This window comes from Sycon ciliatum, chromosome 1, assembly GCF_964019385.1.
Source record: "Sycon ciliatum chromosome 1, ocSycCili1.1, whole genome shotgun sequence".
NCBI classification, from domain to species: domain Eukaryota; kingdom Metazoa; phylum Porifera; class Calcarea; order Leucosolenida; family Sycettidae; genus Sycon; species Sycon ciliatum.
The window spans coordinates 75,328,096-75,348,359 of NC_088643.1; the positions used below are offsets into that span (position 1 = coordinate 75,328,096).

Consider the following 20,264-nt stretch of genomic DNA (forward strand, 5'->3'; position numbering starts at 1 on the left):
TGTCATAAACAGCCAGCATTTTTCCTGCAGCAGTCACACCACCATCATAATTATTTCCAGGGAAATCCTCTTACATTGTCAGCTCCTACGTCGTTAGATACAATGTAGGGGGCTGTAGGACCGGCTCGTCAAAAATAGAGAACCTGAACAAGCGTGCTCGGGACGTCTCAGCAATCGTAGTATGCTTGAGCACTCCTATAAAAACTTGATCAATGGCAAAATCGTTCCCCACAGAAAAATCATACTTTGCGGGTCTTGCATTGCACGCTTGGAAGGGAAGTACAGAAGGCGAGTCGATCCGAGTATGACCTTTCGGACTGGACTGGACTGAACTATTCCAAAAATAACAACGAGGGGTCACGGGTGCGAGTCAACCCCTGTGACACGGATTTCTGTGCCGTGTCACCTCCCTAGTTTGAGTACGACTCCCTGAGCAGCACTGTACATGTAAACGCTCACGGCTACATCATAATGACGTAATTCCCGTCCAGTACAGAGTGGTGTGCCTGCAAGCTCGTATGGAATGTTCTTGTCATCAGTTTGATCGGGGAATATTATTTTCTTCCCCGAAAGTTTACTTCAAAATACATGTGCCCAAATGGACTACATCGAGTGGATTTGGTTCCAGAGTTATAACTTCGCTCTTCAACCTCGCAGCTCATCCGAGCCGATATAACTTTTGTATCATCTAATTCAGCCATGCAGGTTGTGTTTAGAAAAGTATGAACTGTACACTGGTACACATACGTTTGTGCTATGATCCTAAAGGGCCCGGGCTATTCTGACAAGTGGCACTGATGATTCCTTTTTGGTTCAAGTTTAGAGAGAATGGTGACCTGTATCCTTATTATGTTTTTTGCTGCAGGCAATTTGTAAAAGCCGTCGGGTTTATCCGGGACTTTACTTATCAGTGAGTACTAACTACATGTACAGTATATACATGTGGCAGATTGTGTACAGTATATACATGTACAGTATATACATGTACAGCGACTACTATAGACTACTATAGAGCTGAGCAAAGTCCTCCAGTCCAGGATAATCTTCGATGTTCACAGGATCAGAGCTATATCACATGAGTCACACAGTACCGTGTATGTAGCTAATACAAATAGCTTCATGGAATTCATGCTATTTGTGTCATGCCAGATGGCAATCCCTACTGTAACTAATAACAATGGTGCACACTGCACAGCCAGCATGGTCGGTATTTGTGCAATGGCATAGGGGGGAATCCATTTGGTTGAGGCCTGGTAGGTGTGGAAAGTCCTGGAGGTGAAATGTGCTAAGCACCCTGCGTAGTTGAGAAAATAAAACGGCAGCCGGGAAAGCAGTACATGTAACTGTTTAATAATCAGTGACTTGAAAGTAATTACTTGAAGGGATTCATGCATTGGGCATGGCCACTCAGCGGCTCTTCCTCTCCTGCAGGTGCTAACACCCTGTAAGCTCTAGAGTGAGATGCGACGAGCAATGGTGGCGATAGCAGGATAGGACGCATGTGCCCGTTTGCCATAGCTTTGAACTGTTTGAGACATGTATGGCCATTTGATTGGGGCTCACGGCTCTGAGAGAACAGTACATTTCCTTGCAGTGACTAAGCCGGCACCTTTTGGTTCTCAAACATGGTCATATATTATTCCATTAGACTGACTCGGATGGTCCTTTTCTTTACTATAAATTATTCCATTGCTGCATGATTGTGACTACCTCCCATGCATGTGCTGTGCCATTTTAAAAGCCTCTCTCAATCTTGCAGCGTGTACACTGACCTGTACTGAAACTGTGTACACCTGTACTGAAACTGTGTACAGCCGTGGTGAACATTGTCGAAGTTCAGTGGTATGTAGGTGCAGGTGTGAAATGTCTGCCACTCACCATGCCTGGGCCTTGGCACATGCATGCTTGTGTCTACATCATTGTACTGCCTGGTGTTGCTCAGGCATTGCACGTATCGCTTACGGATGTCTTCTCTCCCCTTTTTGATTTCTCTACCTGTCTCTTGCTGCACTGCTGTAGGATGCGGTCCATGGCCATTTTCAGCAAAAACATCGTGTCTTCTGTGTTCTGGACTTCTTTGTCCATCCAAAATGCCAGCGGCAAGGCAATGGCAAAAAGATGTTTGAATTTATGCTCAAGGTACTAGCAGTAACATTATCAGCCTTTTTTTAACGATCTGAATTCAAGATGAGGGCTCTACATGGGCAGAAGACTACATGGGCAGTTGGGCACTAGTGTTACCTGTGCCGGACTTCATAGGTAATTGGGTGAAAATCGTCCAAAATACTCGATCAGGTACTATGCAGTGCACCTTGTCCGTCTTTGATTTTGATTGTCCGACCAATTGTGACGATCTTGGACTTTTTTCAACAGTCAAAACAAGTAGTCGCTGCATTCCTCTTAGACTTAGTTGAGAGTGACCACTGCAGTACGCGAAGAGAGTGTCTGATTTTTGTGTCATCTCAGATGCTGGGCCATGTTTTCTATCCGATATCCTCGGGTTCTCTATGCCGATTAGGCCAAGGGTCCGCATAGTATAGTAAAGACAAATTAGCTGGAAATTCAACAAACAAAAACGTTTTACTGACCGGGTTCTTGTGCTTTGTGTTCCCGCAGTGTGAGGATGTAGAACCATATCAGCTGGCTCTGGACAGGCCGAGCAGCAAATTCCAGGCGTTCATGGCTAAGCACTACAACCTAACCAATCCTATCTTCCAGGTAAGCCTCGGTTGCCCCGGCCACCGACTTTAAACCAATGATTGAACGTCATTGCTGCCCTGCTAGACAGCTAGACACTAGCAGGGCATGGTAACTTCAATGAGCCATGGCATGTGACTATGCGCTGTGTTTTATTTATGTGCTTCTTCTATGTGCTTGTCTAGTCGAACTACTTTGTTATCTTCAAGGAATTCTTCGGAGTCTCAGGCGCCAAGGCCGGTAAGTGTTTGTCATAGCTGCAGAGCTGCACCACCAGAGGTGCATACAATGGGGGGGGGGGGGGGGTTGAATGCCAAATTCTGCTGTCTGATGATCGCTGAAATGCGTGAAACTTGAAGTTACAGCTACACTGCCTTTTGCCTCCATTGTACATGTATGTAGTTTGTGCTGATGGTCTGCTAGGTGTGTCCATTGATTGGTAGTGACCAGTGCTCTGATAGGCCAGTCCCTGAGCTATATGGCCAGTACAGCACGGATGCCGGGAAAGGTAATGCCCATTTGGAGAGTGCTGCTGCCAGGCTACCGCCGCGGAGAGACATCAGTGGAAGCAGAATACCATACCGTAAAAGCCCCTGTATACGCCCACTCGAAATTACGCCCACCCTCCGTGTACACGCCCAGTCAGGGGAAGTCAACACTTTTGTTTCAAAATAGCGCCCATGGCCATGTATGCGCCCAGGTATGCCGGAAACACCAGTACATGTACAGGTGCTGATACCCAATACCTACTTCTATCCCTATTCCAAGTATACGCCCGGTTCCAAAATAACGCCCGTGCCCTTGTATACGCCCAGGAAATCGAGACTGCTATTCTATACAGTCAACTTTGCTTATAACGACACTCGGCGGGGCATCAGAAAAGTGTCCTTATTCGCGAAGTGTCGTTATACCCGAAGTCTCATTACTATGTGTCACAGTTGGATGGGACTTTGCTCTCGGCATGAAAATTATGTCGTTATTCGCGAATTGTCGTTATATCCGCAGTCGTTATTGGCGAAGTTGACTGTACGCCCGGGGCCTATACACGGGCTTTTACGGTATCGGTTATCATGGTGATGTATTTGAGATGCCTGTTTAAGAAGATCACCAACTGTCTTTGAAGACTGGCTTCTTGGTGGAAGCGGTTGCTTTTATAGGTAAGCGGTAGCAATCCCGCTGCCATGTTATTTTTTCTCTGCCCCCCCCCCCCCCCACACACACACTGGACTGCGCTCAAGCTGAGCTTCACTCTGACCGACTGGTTCTCTATTCCGCAGATGTACAACCGGGATCTGATCCATCTCGTGGAAAGGACAAAGCCGCACCTGCAGAAGAGCAAGGCGCTCCAGACGCACGTCGATCTACTTTGCGGAGTATGATCGCCGACGCTGACAAGAACCCAGCAAAGGCTGACGAATCTCAGAGGGGTGACACGAATCAATGTGGAGTATTGAGACCTCCGCGTCGGCCAGGGCAAGCTCCTGCCAGATTTGGAACCATCTTGAAGCCACTCGGTCTCAGAACATCTGTCAGTGCACAGGATGCTGACTTTGGTCTGCTTGAAGCGGGCACTGCTGGTGACTCCACGCTGCGCAGAAAACAGGAACAAGCTATCGGCGGCACAAGCACCAAGAGTCAGCAAGCTGGTGACCTGGGCAGTCACTCTGCACCGCCACCGCCTGGCACACTCAGGGATCGACCAAGATACCCCAATGATACCGCAGGCAGCCACGGACCCCACCGAGAACACCCGGTGCATAGAACACCACTGCTTCCACCTCTGAAGGGAAAGGAACGTCGCGGGTAAGCACTGTGGATTGCGTTTTTGAACTTTTCAACAGTGGTGTAATGTTCTTTTAAAAGCTTGGCACTCAAATTCGTTATATTACTACTTCCACCTCTGAAGGGAGGGGAAAGTCATGGGTAGGCAAAACTTTCGAACAGTGATGCAATGTTCTGAAGCTCGGTACACTAGATTGCTATCAGTAGTATTACTTTACAAGAACTCAGTTGGTAAGCCGAGGAAACATCAAATGCGGAAGTTGAGCCAATAAAAAATAGAGAAAGAAAAGAAACATATGGATACGGGTTTTAAAGAGTACTAGTAACTGTTAAATATCAAATTGGGAACGTGGAAAACAGTGGGGTACAAGTTATCCATTAGAGTCCACCACCTAGGGCAGATCTTGAACAGTACAATGTAGCACAAAACTGTCATGGGCTAATGAGTCTAATGAGTCTACTGATGAGACTTTCCACGGCATGAAAGCGAGCTTAATTAAGCACTGCTTGGTAACGCTAACCAACGGCCTTCCAACTTGGAAGGTCCATGGGTATTAGTGATAATTCCAAAAAGAGGGGGCCATCAAGCCGAACACAAGCTACATCCCAAGGCACCACTGAATGCTGGCTTGGTAAGACAACAGGACGGTAAGACCATCATATGAGTACGGTCTAACCACATTTGAGCCTCCCAAGTTGGGTGGGTGTTGGTTTGCGCTGTCGAATTGTGGCTAGACTGTGCTGTCCAACTTGGAATTATCACTAACACCTTTGAAACTTCCAAGTTGAAAGGCCATTGGTCAGCGCTATCGAGCAGTGCTCAAGCTCACTTTCATGCCGTGGAAGGTCTCCGCACTCCTTGTCAGTTTTGTGTTGAGTTGTGTGCGTCTGCCTGTTCAAGATTTGGTCTAAACGGCGGACTCTAATGCATTACTTGTGCCCCACCGTTTCCCACGGTTTAAATTTATTACCTTATAGGCAGTACTTCTTTCAAAACAAAGTTATTTTCCCAACAGCTTTGCCTTGGCAACCTGGCATGAAGTGTAGCAAGAAGGAGCCACGGGTGCGTGTGATCCCCGCGGTAGCCTAATCGGAATTCGGCTAGGCACTGTCCGGGAATGACAGGGGTGCTGGGTTCGAATCTCGCTCGTGGATCCTTTTTTTTGCAACATTGGGGTCCTGGCAATGACTCGAACCCCTGACCCATCATGCATTACTAGTTAATAGGGCGCCAGGATGGAGGTGGGCTGGGACACAAATTGAAACAGTCCCAGGAGTAGCTGGTGTTGGGAGCAACTTGACCTTAATGATACCACTTACTGCTTGACCGCTCTCAGACCAGGACAGACAGCGATCCGTATCAGATTGGATTTGGAGGGCTTCAGTGTGGATCGATCTGGATGCGCCTGGCACCGTGCTGAAGAGCAGAGAAGATTGGAATCGTCCGCAAAAAACTCCGGCACATAAGGAAAAAGGCGTTGAAACCGACCCCATGACACGCAGGACTCGGCCACATATAAAGTCCTGAACCCAATCACGAGCAGACGGGCGGCACCAGCCATACACAGGGAAGGTAAGATTACTTCATGACTAGCTCGATCAAATGCCTTTGAGGGGTCAAGAAACACGCCATCTGGCGAAGTGCTTTGGCATCAAATGCTTTGGCAATTGTTGTAGTGAGGCATAGCAGTTGACCAACAGCTGATCGGTGGCGCCGAAAGCCAAACTGGGCCAGGGATTACAAGTTGTTTGTCTCTACGAACGAGTGAACTGGTGACTAATGAGCGAATCAGTTTACCGACTCCATCTAAGAGGGAGATTTTTCGGTAATTCATCGGGTCGGCCCGGAGGCATCTCCCTTAACCGTGTACAGGGGAATTACTAATGCTGATTTTCACTGAAGAGGCTGCGTGCTGCTTGAATGCAACGGTTGACCAGTTCAGTCAGCCTCGGGATTGGGCTAACAATTCAGCTAATTCACGGATGATGCGTTTGGACAGTGCGCCAGCTGTGGAGCGTTGCACAGGGAGGCAAAGTAATACATTGATGTAATTGACAGAGGTCACAGTTACTGACCTGGAATAGGGCCTTAGTGGAAGACAGGGACTGGGCAATGCTGTGAAGCGGGATGATGACTGAGACTGAGGTACATGTACTTAACTTCCTGCTATCACCTCGGCGATGCAGTGAATTGGGGGGGGGGGGGGGAGGGCTGCTATCACCTCGGTGATGCAGTGAATTGGGGGGGGGGGCTGCTATCACCTCGGTGATGCAGTGAATTGGCTCTGTACCTACATTGTACGTTGTGATGGCATATCTCATAATTAACGATGACCAAACTGATAAGAGACTTTGTCAAGTGAGTGGTGCGTCTATGTCTCTATGCAGCATAAGCGTGGAGTTGCACACTTTGTGTCAATTACTGCTATCATTGCTTTATTTGTTTGATAGACCCAACATTGATCAGAGGCTTGGTGACCGCGAGGAGGATCAGACCTCTAGTTTATCACTTGCCATGCAACCACCAGAGTTGAGGCGCAGTGCACCTGGTAAGCTGCCTCCTGTGTCTCATCAAAACGATCATGTGTCCGACCCTGTCCTTCACTCACGGCTTCTAATGGGCCGGCAAGGCCATCTTCCATCGTCCAGTGCTGCCGAACTGCCTCATCGCTATACCGGCACTGCCAGCAAGTGGGACGAGTCTCTTATATGTAAGTGTGTAAGCGGCTAGTACAGACCGGCATGCGGCTGTGACCGTGCTGGACAAGCTCACCCATGCAGTGCACATGCGGCTGTGACCGTGCTGGACAAGCTCACCCATGCAGTGCACATACACATGTACATGCAGACCTGCAGAACATCTGTAGTCTGCCGGGGCTGTCTTCACTCTTCAGTGCCATAGTCCACCATCCCTCCCTCCATGCTCCATGCTAGGCATTCATTGTCACAAACTAATGCCGCTCAGCATGTACAGTGATGAAAAGTATTCAAAATGGCTACGAGCCTGGAGGACGAAATTGCCGGGGCATTGAGCTGTTTTTAAATCCAGAATGCATCCACTTCACCTCCCCCCCCCCCCCCAAATGCCTGCAGGAGGACATCACATTACACTGTGCACGCTGTCTCTGTGAGCATAGATTGTGCATGCACAGTGTTTCAACTGTTTGAGTCCATATCACCCTTTAGTACAACATGCAATGCATTGCAAATTTGCAATACATGAACATAAATAATTATCCACGGCCAACCTTGCGTTGTGAAGACAATTATGAGCAATAAAGATGAGTTTGACCTCTTCTCCTCGTGTATAATGAATTTACGTCTAGGATTGAAAGTCTCACGAAGCTTCACTCTGTGGTGGTTGTACTAATCGGTGGTCTGTTGTTGGTTTTCTCTTGCTACGTATCCTGTGTGCAGCGGCCATGAGTCGTGGACGGACGCTCAATGTACGTCGTTGATCATCCTCGGGTCACCCCCCCCCCCTTGGATATGGAACTTGCAGCGGCATCCTGAGCAGTTGAAGCCCTCTCGTTGTGCGTGCGTGTCTGTGTGTGTAACATAATCGTGTCAGTATGGATGCTGCAGTCAAGCATTCCCTGGTCGCTTGCTCTAGTGCAGTTCTGGTGTCAGACTTAGATTCCAACCTTCATTCACATCATCTCTTTTGAATGTACGTTCTTCGCAGTAGCACTATGAAAATATCTAGTATGTTCCGTCCTTTTTTTGGTTTCATTGATGCTATTCATTGCAGTGCAATGATACATGTTAACAGTTCATGTGTTACTAGAATTGCCTCTACCCCCCCCCCCCCCTACACACACACACACACACACACACACACACACACACACAACTGAGGCCATTGCCATTCCAGCTTGTGTTGGTTTAACCGCCAGCAATTCAGGCACGTGCGCCAGTGCCCTTCAAGGGGGTCCCGGGGGGGGGGGCCTCCCCCGTGAAAATCTTTCAAAACATGAAGCAAAATCCTGCATTTTGAGTGAAAAAGGGGGGTTCCGGGCACCCAGGAACCCATGCGGGGCACGCGCCTGAGCATGCAGCCATGGCCTCCGTTACATGTATACATCAGTCAGCTCTTCAATTCTGTGCGGCATGGGCCTGCCAGGTATGGACATGCTCAACCCGCTGTCAGACCACCAGGCGCACCAAATCTGTAATGCATGGAAGGGATTACTACAGCGGTGGTCCCCGTACAGAATGTTCAGTGATGAATTGTCAGCTTGATCAGTGCGGAGTCTGCGGACGGATTGAGAAGGCATACTATGCAGGCGTTCTCTATCCCAACTCGTAGCATGGCTGAGTACGGCACAGAAATTCTGAGTTCTTACCAGAAAAAATATGGTGAAAATAATAAATATCACTGCTGAAAACCAACTCATCCAGGAGTTTGATGATGTAGACGTAAACACACTCGAGCGCAGTCCTGCAGTGTGTGTTCCATCCCAGGGTACTAGGGTATGCATAATCATTAAACAACTGTCATTGTATGGGTAGACTACAGATCCACCCGGTGTTGACCAAAGAAATCCAACCAAAGTCATCTGCATGGGAAATCATGCTGTGTTCAGGCCCACCGGTCGCAGATCAAGCTAGTTATGTGTGTATGTTTCCATGGTTACAATGGACATGCTTGCGTAATGCGGACTGGTGCACCCACATACATGTATGCAAAAGATAAGACATGATTTCCTTGGTCCCAGCCAGGGAGTAGTACAATTATGGTATTGTACTACTCCCTGGTCCCAGCTGTGCTTTGTCCCTGAACCTGGGAGCCCAGAAAAGCGGCTGTGCTTTGTCCCTGAACCTGGGAGCCCAGAAAAGCGGCTGTGCCTATCTGTACTGTATATAGTGGCAGGAGTATGCGAGCAGGATATGATCGCTGCGTAAATTCACAAGATCAGGAACATAGCCACAGCCACATTATAAACCGAATGCAGTATGGATCATTCACTGTCCAGGGGTGCAAGAACGGGTACTGGAGGCACGCAGCATTTTACGGGGCCAAGTAATAGTTGCTGGCCCAGAATAAAATGTTTATCAACAAGTTGCGGTGAAAGCAGGGAATATTATGGCAGAGGGCTAATACTGATATTCGAACTTTATCCCTCATATCAAGACAAGCTAAATAAGAACAGTACAAGTAGTTGCGAGAAAACTGAGCAGAAACTGAGCAGGCTGGACAACTCAGATTGTACAGCAGAAAACACAGTAGCAAGAGCGTCGTAGTGTCGAGAGAAACTGTTAGAAATTGTTACTTAGAAAATATACCTAGAAGATGGAACAGAGCCACCATGAGCAGAGCTGAACAGAACACACAAGCAGAAGAAAGGCCTGCATGTGTGTACAGCAAGGGATGGAGAGAGAGAGGGAGAGAGAGAGAGAGAGAGAGAGAGAGAGAGAGAGAGAGAGAGAGAGAGAGAGAGAGAGAGAGAGAGAGAGAGAGAGAGAGAGAGAGAGTGGTTTGTGCACATTATGGCACCATCAGAGAACTAGAGTGTATGAAACCACTGGGAAGGAAGCCTAACTACAAACTAAACAGAAGCTCACCACTACAACAGCGCTGTCACATAGAATGACATGACTTAGAATAATAAAAAAGAGACCTTCATGTACTGCTCATACCCAATACTAATGACTAGTGTCTAAAACAACAACAATAACCAGGAACTACAAGTAGTGAAACTCGTGCGCTGGTCGGGAAGGGTAAATTTGAATGAGGAGAAAATATTTTAAAAGTACAGAGACAAGCAACGGCAGGAAACGTCATTGCGCATTCACATGTCTACTTAGAAGTTACCTGTACAATAAGATCAGTAGCAGCACCGTTGCACATGCTAGTACTTGGCGTGCATCATCATCATCATCATAGTCGCGCTCAACCATCCAATACAGCATCCAAAGAGTCACCTCTCCAAGCTCCAAGGCCACCAGCATACGAATCTGATTGCATCGACTCACGATGATGGCTTGGCAAAATGTCACCAAATGAACCCGATGTAAGAGAACCGTCATCACCGTCGGTGCTCCCAACAGCCTGTGGCTTTTTCCCTTTAGCTTCAAGCTTGGCCATGTCGGCACACAGATCAAGAAGACGCAGGTAGCCACTTTCATCCACACTCGGACGTTCCTCACAGCCTCTCTCTTGATTTTCAGCACACAAGTGTGCCCTGAGAGCTTCAGCTGATTCATACAGAGTTTCAGCATTGGCACTTTCACTGTCTGCATCATCGGCACAGGGCATGCGGGGTTGAATGTCCGTCAGTCGGAGGTAAGCAGGTTCTGGCCGCCGGGGCAGCTCGCGCTCCTGCTGGAAAGTAGATGGCGGACGAGGCACCCACACTGGTGGTTCAGCTGGCTTTGGCCTCATTGCTTCCAGGTCATCAAGCAGCTTTTGCCGATGGGCCTTCGCCTCGCGTTCGGCCTTAAGTCGCTCCTTGTCGATGTTGGGCCGCTTGATGACCCCACTTGGATTAGACCAAGTGCTGCTACGCTTTCTTGCCTTAGGGCTCAGCGGATCCTCCTCATTTTCAGCCGACGGGGCCAAGTTGGTCTTCTTTTTAGCAGAGGTGGCGGCAGACGTCAAACGGCTACGATTCTGGCTGCTATCATTGCTCGAAACCTCCAGTGGAGGCACACTCCTGGGTTGGCTGGGGCCCAGTGGTTTAGACGGCCGTACTTCCATACTCGGCCTAGCTCCGATGGTGGATGTCCGAGGCCGAGAGGCCGCAGCACTTAGCTGCTTCGCTTCCTTGCATTCTCCTTGCTGCTCATCGACCACACCGGCATCATCATGGCAGTTCTGAGGCGATGGCGAAGTGAAAGCGTTCTTGAAACGTGGCAGCAAGCGCCCCAGCCCAGACTCACCTGCTGGATCTAAACCGGCCTTAGACGATTCAGCCAGCGCCTGTGCAATGGAACTCTGTTCACACGGTAATGCTGCAGGTTCCGGGGTCTCCGGGCTAGCCAACCTGCGAGGGCGCGATCGTGATCGGAACGAGGTGCCGTACTTGAAGGACTCCTCACGGTTAACTTTCTTGCTCGGACTTGCGGCAGTGTCTTTACTCGCTTTTTTACTTTGACTCGGGGACGCTGCTGCTGGCGGCTCTGGCTTAGTCAGCTGCAGATCATCGTTAGGAGAGTAGTAGATGTATGAGGGCCGCCGTCGAGGTGTTGGTTCCAAAGGTTCTACCTGCATAGTGGTGGCACAGTCGAGTGACCTCCCAGCTGGTGCCCCGTCTTTCTTTTGCATCTTGCGGCGGTACAGCTTGAAGATACCACTGCTCTTGTCCTTGCGTGTTGTCTGGTTCCAGTTAGCTGGCGGGTTCTCCGACACGTTACGATCTTGGTGAATGGATGTCCGCCTTTCAGCCGGTGGAGATGGCCGCTGGCTTGGGGGCAGAGTATCACTGTTCACACGCTTCACAGAGCCAGCTCCTTCCGGTGAAGAGGAACGTAGAAATAGAGTCGATGGATCGGCGGGTGACGAGTGAGCACTGCCGATAGAGTGGACCCGCTCGTTCATGTCAAATTCAGCGTCAGAAGCAAGTGACGGCGTTTCCGACAGAGTTGGCTGCTTAAGATGCGGGCTGCGCCGCCTGCCACTACCCGTGTCAGGCCAGACACTATCTATGGATGTTATTGATCCTGGCACACAGCTGCTTTGTGCAGTACTCTCCGAACAATCCACACTAGTCGGGCAGGACGCATCGCTGTCACGATCGAACGCAGCATCACGAAACAATTGCTCAGCCTTCTCACGATCAAAAGGCGCGTCCGGCAGTTCGTCGAGCTCCACAGAGCGTGATAGGCGCAGTTCACGCCGCTCGCGTGCCATGTTGTACTGTTGTTGTGCACGTGGCAATGTCTTCACAAGCGCATCATTCTCCGGCTTTTCTACTTCCCCAGCCCAGGTGCTGCTGCGACGCAGTGGCGTGTATTCAGCACGCATCTGCATGGGAGAGTCGGCTATGCCTGGCCTGCTGTGCCGGAATGATGAGCTGGGCCTGGCCCGCGCAGACGAACTGCCGCTTGACTGTTGTTGCTGCTGCCGTTCATTGTCGACCATCACCGAGTCACAGGACAGCCTACGGTGGACGCCGACATTCAGCGCAGGCACAGTCCGCTCCTTGCCACCGTGAGAGCCATCATCACCGCTGCGGAGCGCGTCTTCAGGTGGCTGCTGGGATCCTCGGCTATTCTCATTTCCCATCTCCGGCTAAACAATGAATCCCCTGCGTCGAACAGCAAGCAAAAACAAACAGAGGAAGAATGAAACACGTTAGGATAAACTTACTGAAGTACGGTCATGTGGAAGCATGCATGCATTGTTGAAATAACCTGAAAGTGCCATAGTACTGCGCGTCATACCAGGTCACATTGCAGAACACACACAATGAACGTACACCATTAACATCTAGTACAGTGTATCTAGGTTTCACCATTAACATCTAATACTTTGTTCCTACTTCAACTTGCACTCCTCCACACTACAGTATCTACGTTTTGAGTAAGGTTTACAGCATTGTTCAAACAATCAGTTGAAGCACAGTAAAACCTGCCCTGACCGAATGCCCTCGGTGCAGCGCCCTCGGTGCAGCGGAAACTGTCCTAACATGACAGGACTCCGCTTGATCTAGGGATGCAAGTTCGATCCACAGCACGTCGGTGCATGAAAATTGGTCCGGTCAATGCAGAATTCCGCCTGGTACAGGGTCCGCCAAACACAGGTTTTACTGCTTGTCTATCGTGATGCAGGCAAGTCACATCATGAAGGCAACACACCGCATAGTGACCTGTATCCATGGCTGCATACTCGTGAACCGTTATGGACTCGGACGATTGGATACTTAGCAGGGTCACTGACCTCGGGGGAGGGGGGAGGGGGGGGGACAACATTCTGGAGCAATCACCTCTCGGGCATAGTATTGCCAGTGTATGGCCAGTATTTGCGATAGTATAATACTGCGCAGGGTTTCATTGCACCGAGTGTGCACATCTGGCAGTCTTACCACGGCATAGCTCTATTGGTACAACCTTTCCTAGTTGCCTGCGTTGTCCTGTCCATCTTGCCGCCACGTCGGTGACTTTGTTCAGACAGTTCTAATAGGGCTGCCAAGTGTGACGTCACAGTCCTTGGCAACGGAGCCAGCAACCATCTGCTTATCGTCGCGGCTCAAATATTGTCCCATCAATTATTTACATCACAAGATAGTTGAGCAAGATACCTTTCCAATGGACTGGCGTATTGCTTGTTTGAATCTGTCATATGCAGCTTGACAGAGTTATGAGTTCAATAAAAAAACTATACTGTATATGGATAGTCGATGTCGAGCCAATAATAAAGTAGAAAGGAAAAGGACATATGGATACGAGTTGTTGCACTTTCTGACTGTATATAGTATCTGGTTACAGTGATGGAGAGTTACTCTTAACTCGTATCCATATTATGTCCTTTTCCTTTCTACGTATATGGATAGTTTAGTAATATTGAGTTATGTCACAATATGTGCTTCACTGCATGGGGTCTTGCTCTTGCATGGCTGAACTTATTCACATCCTACACAGATTTCGACACTGCTGGACACTGCTGGGCTGTGAAACATTGTCGTGTGCTAGTGCATGCAAACTATGAAAGTTGTCTTCTGAAGAGAAATGGCCGCATTCTAAAAGTGAGTTTGCAGCCGAAATGCTTAGCATCGGACACTGTTTTCACTTGGATTTACACCGAAGTTACTACATTGAAGTAGGTTTGATGGGTTCTAACGTGCCATTAAGTTGATAGCTGGCGTGAGTGACAGAATAAAATCCACCAGACCAGCTGGCTAGCATGAAATCAACAGGCACACACCCGAGGGGCTTACGTTCAACGCACGATGCCTCTCATTTCTTCAACGATTATTTAGTCAACCTGGGCGCCTCAGCCTAGGCAGCAGGCAGCCCATCTCATGGGCACTCTCGACTTCGACCGACTTCAGATTTTCGCAATCTCAACAACGCTGACCGAATGTTCGGTTTCGGCTCGGAGTTCTCAGCAGCTCAATAGTGGGCAGGTGGCTTGACGAAAATACACCAGTACTCGTAATGCTAGAAACCGTCAAGTTTGGAGCTGAACACAATGCTCACAAACAGCCAGGTAACTCAACTGCTGAGTCAAAATACTATTGCCAGTCAAGAACGACTTCGAACTTGAGGTAACTGACCGCAAAGCATGGAAACTGCTTTCCCCTCTGCACTGACACCCTACATCAGACACATGATTGTTGTGCAGAGTGCAGTGTTGTCAAAAGAAAAACATACAGGTGTACTGTAGTAACCTGACAGCTGACAACTGAAAACCAAAAAAACCCGGTACGGCTCGTACCTCCACATTTGCCGTTGTAGACCATAACAAGTCATGTGCCTGGTGTACGAGTCTCGTACGGCGCGCCAAGCAGGGCCTCGAGTTGCGTTCGCTTTTGCCCGATTCTGGGTTTGGCAGCGGGGGCCACGCGGCCTGGACAGCGCTTTTCCACGTTTCACTAGCGGGAAAATCCCCCGGTATCAGGTATCCGGCACGCGGTATCCAGGTATCCGGGAGTACAGTACTCAAATCCGTGATTATGTACCTGCACTATGCTGCAGTATGCACCTTCCCTTTTAGTTCCTCTGTGAGCCCCTCACGTCGAATCAAGACAAGACGACAAGAAGACATGAAGAGAGACCGAAAAAAAGAAAAAGCAGAGTCTGCCAGCATGCAACCAAAAACGAAAACGAAACGTGGGTGACCGGTGAGATAGGTGTGCGCATGCCGTACATGAAACGTGCAAGCCTCAAGGAGACCCTACTATACTACCGGTACTGTACTACAGTTCTGGAGAACAAGAAGGCTTTATAAATGTTGTAGTTTTACGCTGATCGAGCTGAGCGATTATCAGGCAACATGGAACGCTGGGGAAAAGCTCTTCTCTGCATTGCAAGTACGAGCCTCAGCGCGCGGTTGGTGATGGTATGCTGGTGTGGAGTCGGGACTGATCAGTCCTTCCACCAAATCTCTGTCATCTGAACGAGCGGCCGGGTGAGGTAGGCATCTGATCGATCGACGAAAGTGGTGTGTTAGAGGGCTCTACTCCCGGATGTTGAGCACTGTTTGAGCACTGTTCGAACAGTTCAAGTCCGGGTAGGGAGCAGACTCGTGTCGTTGTGCCTTGTACAATCAGTGACCACTTCGCTCTGGCACTTGATTTGCGACTCACGTCCTGCACACCGACCGTGCGACGTGGCCGTAACATTGCAAGAATTGATATGGGTCAATTTTTTGCACATGACCTGCTAAATAGCGATCTAGAGAACTTCTGCTTTGCGCGGACGGAAGATGAAATGTGGGATATGTGGCTGGAGAAACTTGTCGCTGTCTTGAACACTCATGCTCCTATCCGTCTACACCGCCCCAAAGCTCCTACCCGGAAATCCTTCCCCTGGAAGACGCCAGCTCTACATGACCTAGTCCAGCGACGTGACGCGGCCCATCGACAGTAGAAAGCATCACCTGCAGACCCGGCTCTACGCAATGTCTTCACTTCTGCCCGAGACGAAGCCAAGCGTATGTCACGACATCTCCGAGCCACCTACTTTAGGGACCTTCTTGCAGCTAGTCAGGCCAACGCACGAAAAACCTGGCAGACCATCAACTACCTCAGCGGTCGTAACAAGTCCTCAGTTCCACCAGCCGTCAGTGTCTCACAGCTCAGTGACCAATTCAGCGGCGTGGTGTCAGACCCAACTAGACCACTACGTCTCTCAGCCCCATTGGGTCCCAGGAAGAAGGAATGCCTCGAAGAATTTGCTCCAGCAAGTGTGCAAGAGATCGCTAAGCTGCTCTCCAACATCGACGTGCGCAAAGCTGCAGGCAGCGACCAGGTTCCAGCTGCAATCCTCAAACACTGTTCTCCCGTCCTTGCACCGTCCCTCACCAGACTAATCAATGCATCTCTGGCTTCTGGTGTTGTTCCTGCATCTCTGAAGATTGCGGATGTTCGTCCCCTCTTCAAGTCAGGCGACAAAGCTGTCGCTAAGAACTATAGACCAATATCGTTATTACCAATAGTTTCCAAAGTCCTAGAACGGGTAGTCCACACGAGACTCTGTCAGTTCCTCTCCGAAAACTCCTTGTTCCCCGCAAACCAGTTCGCATATCGCCCACTTTACTCCACAGAAGATGCTCTGACATTGGCTGTAGACAGATATTTGGAGGCAGCGGATCAGCAGCGCCATACAGGTCTTGTACTTGTCGATATGAGCAAGGCCTTCGATAAGGTCAACACCAAACTTTGGTTACAGATCTATTTCAGCTTGGTATTACCTCAACGGCGCTCAGTTGGTTCATGAGCTACCTAACTGACCGCCGTCAGCGAGTCGTCCTGAGCAATGGCCAGTCGTCCGCCCTCTCCCTGTGAGTGTGGTGTTCCTCAGGGAAGTGTGCTGGGTCCTCTTTTGTTCTCCATCTGCACAATGGAAATAGAACAGATCACAGCTCCAGCCCACTCACAACTGTTTGCTGATGATATCCTGTTAGACGCCATCAGTCAATCTGTCGAATTCTTGAATCTAACCCTCTCCCGTTCGGTCTCCAACCTGGCCAACTTTCTGGAAGAAAGAGGCTTTTACTAAATCCCTCCAAAACCCACGTTCTGGCCTTTCATGCGTCTCGCAGGCAGCCCTTGTTACTTAACATAGAATGCAATGGAAATCCCCTAGCTCAGACCACAAATGCTCGATACCTAGGTCTACATCTCGACTCCCAGCTTCGGTGGGAGACTCAAGTTGCAACTATTACACGGAAGACCTCCCAGAAACTGACGGCGCTGCGAGCCATTCGCTCCTGCTTAACTGAGCAACAAGCCCTGCTATTCTACAGATCGTTAATACTACCGGGAAAATGAAGTTGAAGACACCACTGCAGCTGTACTTATGGTAGATAAATATGGTGATAAAGACACACCTGGCAATATGGCGGTAAACACACGCCTGCCCACACACGCTCTCTAGGCTGCAAAGTTCTGGCACAGTCGACCAGGCGCCAGGCGCGAACTGATGGTGGTGGTGGTGAGAAGGAGAGCTCTGTGCCAGAACTTTGCAGCCTAGAGAGCGTGTGTGGGCAGGCGTGTGTTTACCGCCATATTGCCAGGTGTGTCTTTACCACCATATTTATCTACCATAAAACAGAGAGGTTCCCTTCAGAACTTTAAACCAGCTACAGCCATCACCTAATTAAGTAAGAGACAACCAGCTCCAGTGGTTGTCACCTTTCACCACTGCTGTCATTCACGCTTTGCACTGCCGCTATTTACACTTTGCTTTGTGAGTATATAAACCAATACTGATCCAGATTTCCAATTACTGTTTTCTGATGATCGCTTAGTGCGTGAAACTCTGAGTAAAAACACTTCCTCTGTCCTCCTATTGTTTGTTTATCTACCATAAGTACAGCTGCAGTGGTGTCTTCAACTTCATTCTCCCGAGTCAAGCTCCGTGTGAAGACATCCAAGAAGAAGATTGCCTGATGAGTCCAGCGGGGACGAAACGTACGTCGCAATCGAGCTATGTCGTTGCTGTGTCATCTGCTATGTGCCATGCGCTACTTGATGTACCAGCCTGCTATGCCGGATACCGCCAACCATGCATCGACCAGGCGCCAGGCGCGAACTGATGGTGGTGGTGGTGAGAAGGAGAGCTCTGTGCCAGAACTTTGCAGCCTAGAGAGCGTGTGTGGGCAGGCGTGTGTTTACCGCCATATTGCCAGGTGTGTCTTTACCACCATATTTATCTACCGTTAATACTACCGGACATGTTATATGGATCTAATGCCTTCTTCTGGGTTCTCTCTGCTCACCAACGGTATCAGCTTTCGGTCCTCGACAAGCGATGTATCCGCTGCGTTGCCAACCAGCCATTCCCCTCCCACACAGATCCCATCTACACCCGTCTAGGCCTCATCCCCATCATCCAAAATGCCCACTGTAAACTCCGCCTCCTCATGCTTCGTATCCACACCCCCAGAATTAGTAATCTCCTGTCCAAGCGCCTACGTCGCCAGACTGAAGGCGTCACTCGGATCAACGATCCAAATGCGTATGTCCCTGCCACCAGGCGAGTCTCTGGTGACTGTCGGCCGCTCGTTTCTGCTGTTAGATTATGGAACGCCCTGCCCCAAGAGTTCAAGTCCCTCGCCTGCCATAGATCATTCAAGAGACTTTTAAAGGTTTATTTTTATGGCTAGCCAGCATCTAGGCTTGGACTTGGAGTCGTGACTCAACTGTGACTCAACTGTGCTTTCTTCTTCTTCTTTTTTCCCTTTCTCTTTTTCTTTTTGAGTATTTGCAGTCTGTGTTTGTGTTTTTCTCTCTTTCGTGGAGGCTTGCTTGTTGTATCCTTGGCTCTCGGCCGTTACTTTGTCGCCATCATAATATTGGGCACCATTGCCCGTTTGGTCTGCGATACAAAATAAAATTTCAACAACTCCGGATCCGTGAGACGAAAGGAAGTACATGTAGGCTACATCAGAACCGGCACTGTTCCTATCAACGCCAGGCATCTTTGATTATTATTATGTCTCCCGAGAATCATGGCCAGCTAGCCTACAAAGTAGCATCATACGCAGACGACACAGCTCTGTACCGGCTGATCCATGCTGGTGAGTGATGACACATCAAACCACCAGCTGTCAAGACATGACAACCTGTCGAAAGGTCACTTCCGGGTCAGGTCAACTTACTTTGTGCTATACCCCTCCTGCTGAGTCCTGGAACATTCTACGTAGATCTACACTGCACAATCATGTACATGACATGTACTTGGAGTTGGAGTGCAGTAGGCTCATTGACGTTTGATTTCGTACAGACTCAGGTCGTCTTCGTCTTCGAGAAGCACCCCTTTCACACTTACATGTATCTTTGTTAATTCCGAGCCGCCCAAGGAGGGTGGCATGCTATCTTTGTTAATTCCGAGCCGCCCATTGAGGGTGGCATGCTATCTTTGTTAATTCCGAGCCACCCAAGGAGGGTGGCATGCTATCTTTGTTAATTCCGAGCCGCCCACGGAGGGTGGCATGCTATCTTTGTTAATTCCGAGCCGCCCACGGAGGGTGGCATGCTATCTTTGTTAATTCCGAGCCGCCCAAGGAGGGTGGCATGCTATCTTTGTTAATTCCGAGCCGCCCAAGGAGGGTGGCATGCTATCTTTGTTAATTCCGAGCCGCCCAAGGAGGGTGGCATGCTGTCTTTGTTAATTCCGAGCCGCCCAAGGAGGGTGGCATGCTGTCTTTGTTAATTCCGAGCCGCCCAAGGAGGGTGGCATGCTATCTTTGTTAATTCCGAGCCACCCAAGGAGGGTGGCATGCTATCTTTGTTAATTCCGAGCCGCCCAAGGAGGGTGGCATGCTATCTTTGTTAATTCCGAGCCGTCCAAGGAGGGTGGTATGCTATCTTTGTTAATTCCGAGCCGCCCAAGGAGGGTGGCATGCTATCTTTGTTAATTCCGAGCCGCCCAAGGAGGGTGGCATGCTGCTTTGCTGCTTCGATTTGCGGTTTGATCATAACTGTGACTGTGAATGGTCTTCAAGTTATCTGTCTTGTCCTGCCATCCTTCCCTATCTGTCTTGTCCTGCCATCCTTCCCTATCTGTCTTGTCCTGCCATCCTTCCCTATCTGTCTTGTCCTGCCATCCTTCCCTATCTGTCTTGTCCTGCCATCCTGCCCTATCTGTCTTGTCCTGCCATCCTTCCCTATCTGTCT

At 49.4% G+C, this 20,264-nt stretch overlaps 2 protein-coding genes across 3 annotated transcripts; one reads left to right on the forward strand and one right to left on the reverse strand.

Annotated features, from left to right (window-relative positions):
* Nucleotides 1–903: 903 nt before the first annotated feature.
* LOC135805466 (alpha-tubulin N-acetyltransferase 1-like) lies at nt 904–8,255 on the forward strand. The gene is made up of 7 exons (XM_065319502.1): nt 904–910; nt 2,020–2,139; nt 2,617–2,718; nt 2,883–2,937; nt 3,975–4,500; nt 6,931–7,190; nt 7,897–8,255. Exons 2-7 carry the CDS (start codon nt 2,119–2,121, stop codon nt 7,935–7,937), a joined length of 1,005 nt encoding a protein of 334 aa, XP_065175574.1. The 5' UTR covers nt 904–910; nt 2,020–2,118; the 3' UTR covers nt 7,938–8,255.
* A 1,263-nt stretch (nt 8,256–9,518) lies between these two features.
* Nucleotides 9,519–17,104, reverse strand: LOC135805467 (uncharacterized). Of its 2 annotated transcripts, none has more exons than XM_065319504.1 (2): nt 17,021–17,104; nt 9,519–12,728 (listed from the first exon to the last, which is right to left on the reverse strand). In XM_065319504.1, the coding sequence occupies exon 2, from the start codon at nt 12,704–12,706 to the stop codon at nt 10,373–10,375; it is 2,334 nt and encodes a 777-aa protein (XP_065175576.1). In that variant the 5' UTR covers nt 12,707–12,728; nt 17,021–17,104; the 3' UTR covers nt 9,519–10,372. The 2 variants fall into 2 exon arrangements, with proteins under 2 accessions (XP_065175576.1, XP_065175575.1); XM_065319503.1 differs by lacking the exon at nt 17,021–17,104 and adding an exon at nt 14,358–14,715.
* Between the last annotated feature and the right edge of the window lie 3,160 nt (nt 17,105–20,264).

Excerpts from the sequence above, each read along its gene's own strand:
- LOC135805466 (XM_065319502.1), top strand. The coding sequence starts at position 2,119 with ATGTTTGAATTTATGCTCAAG. Across the intron at positions 2,938-3,974 it reads AGTCTCAGGCGCCAAGGCCG|ATGTACAACCGGGATCTGAT; the intron begins GTAAGTGTTTGT and ends TCTATTCCGCAG. Across the intron at positions 4,501-6,930 it reads AAGGGAAAGGAACGTCGCGG|ACCCAACATTGATCAGAGGC; the intron begins GTAAGCACTGTG and ends TTTGTTTGATAG.
- LOC135805467 (XM_065319504.1), bottom strand. The coding sequence starts at position 12,706 with ATGGGAAATGAGAATAGCCGAGGATCCCAGCAGCCACCTGAAGACGCG.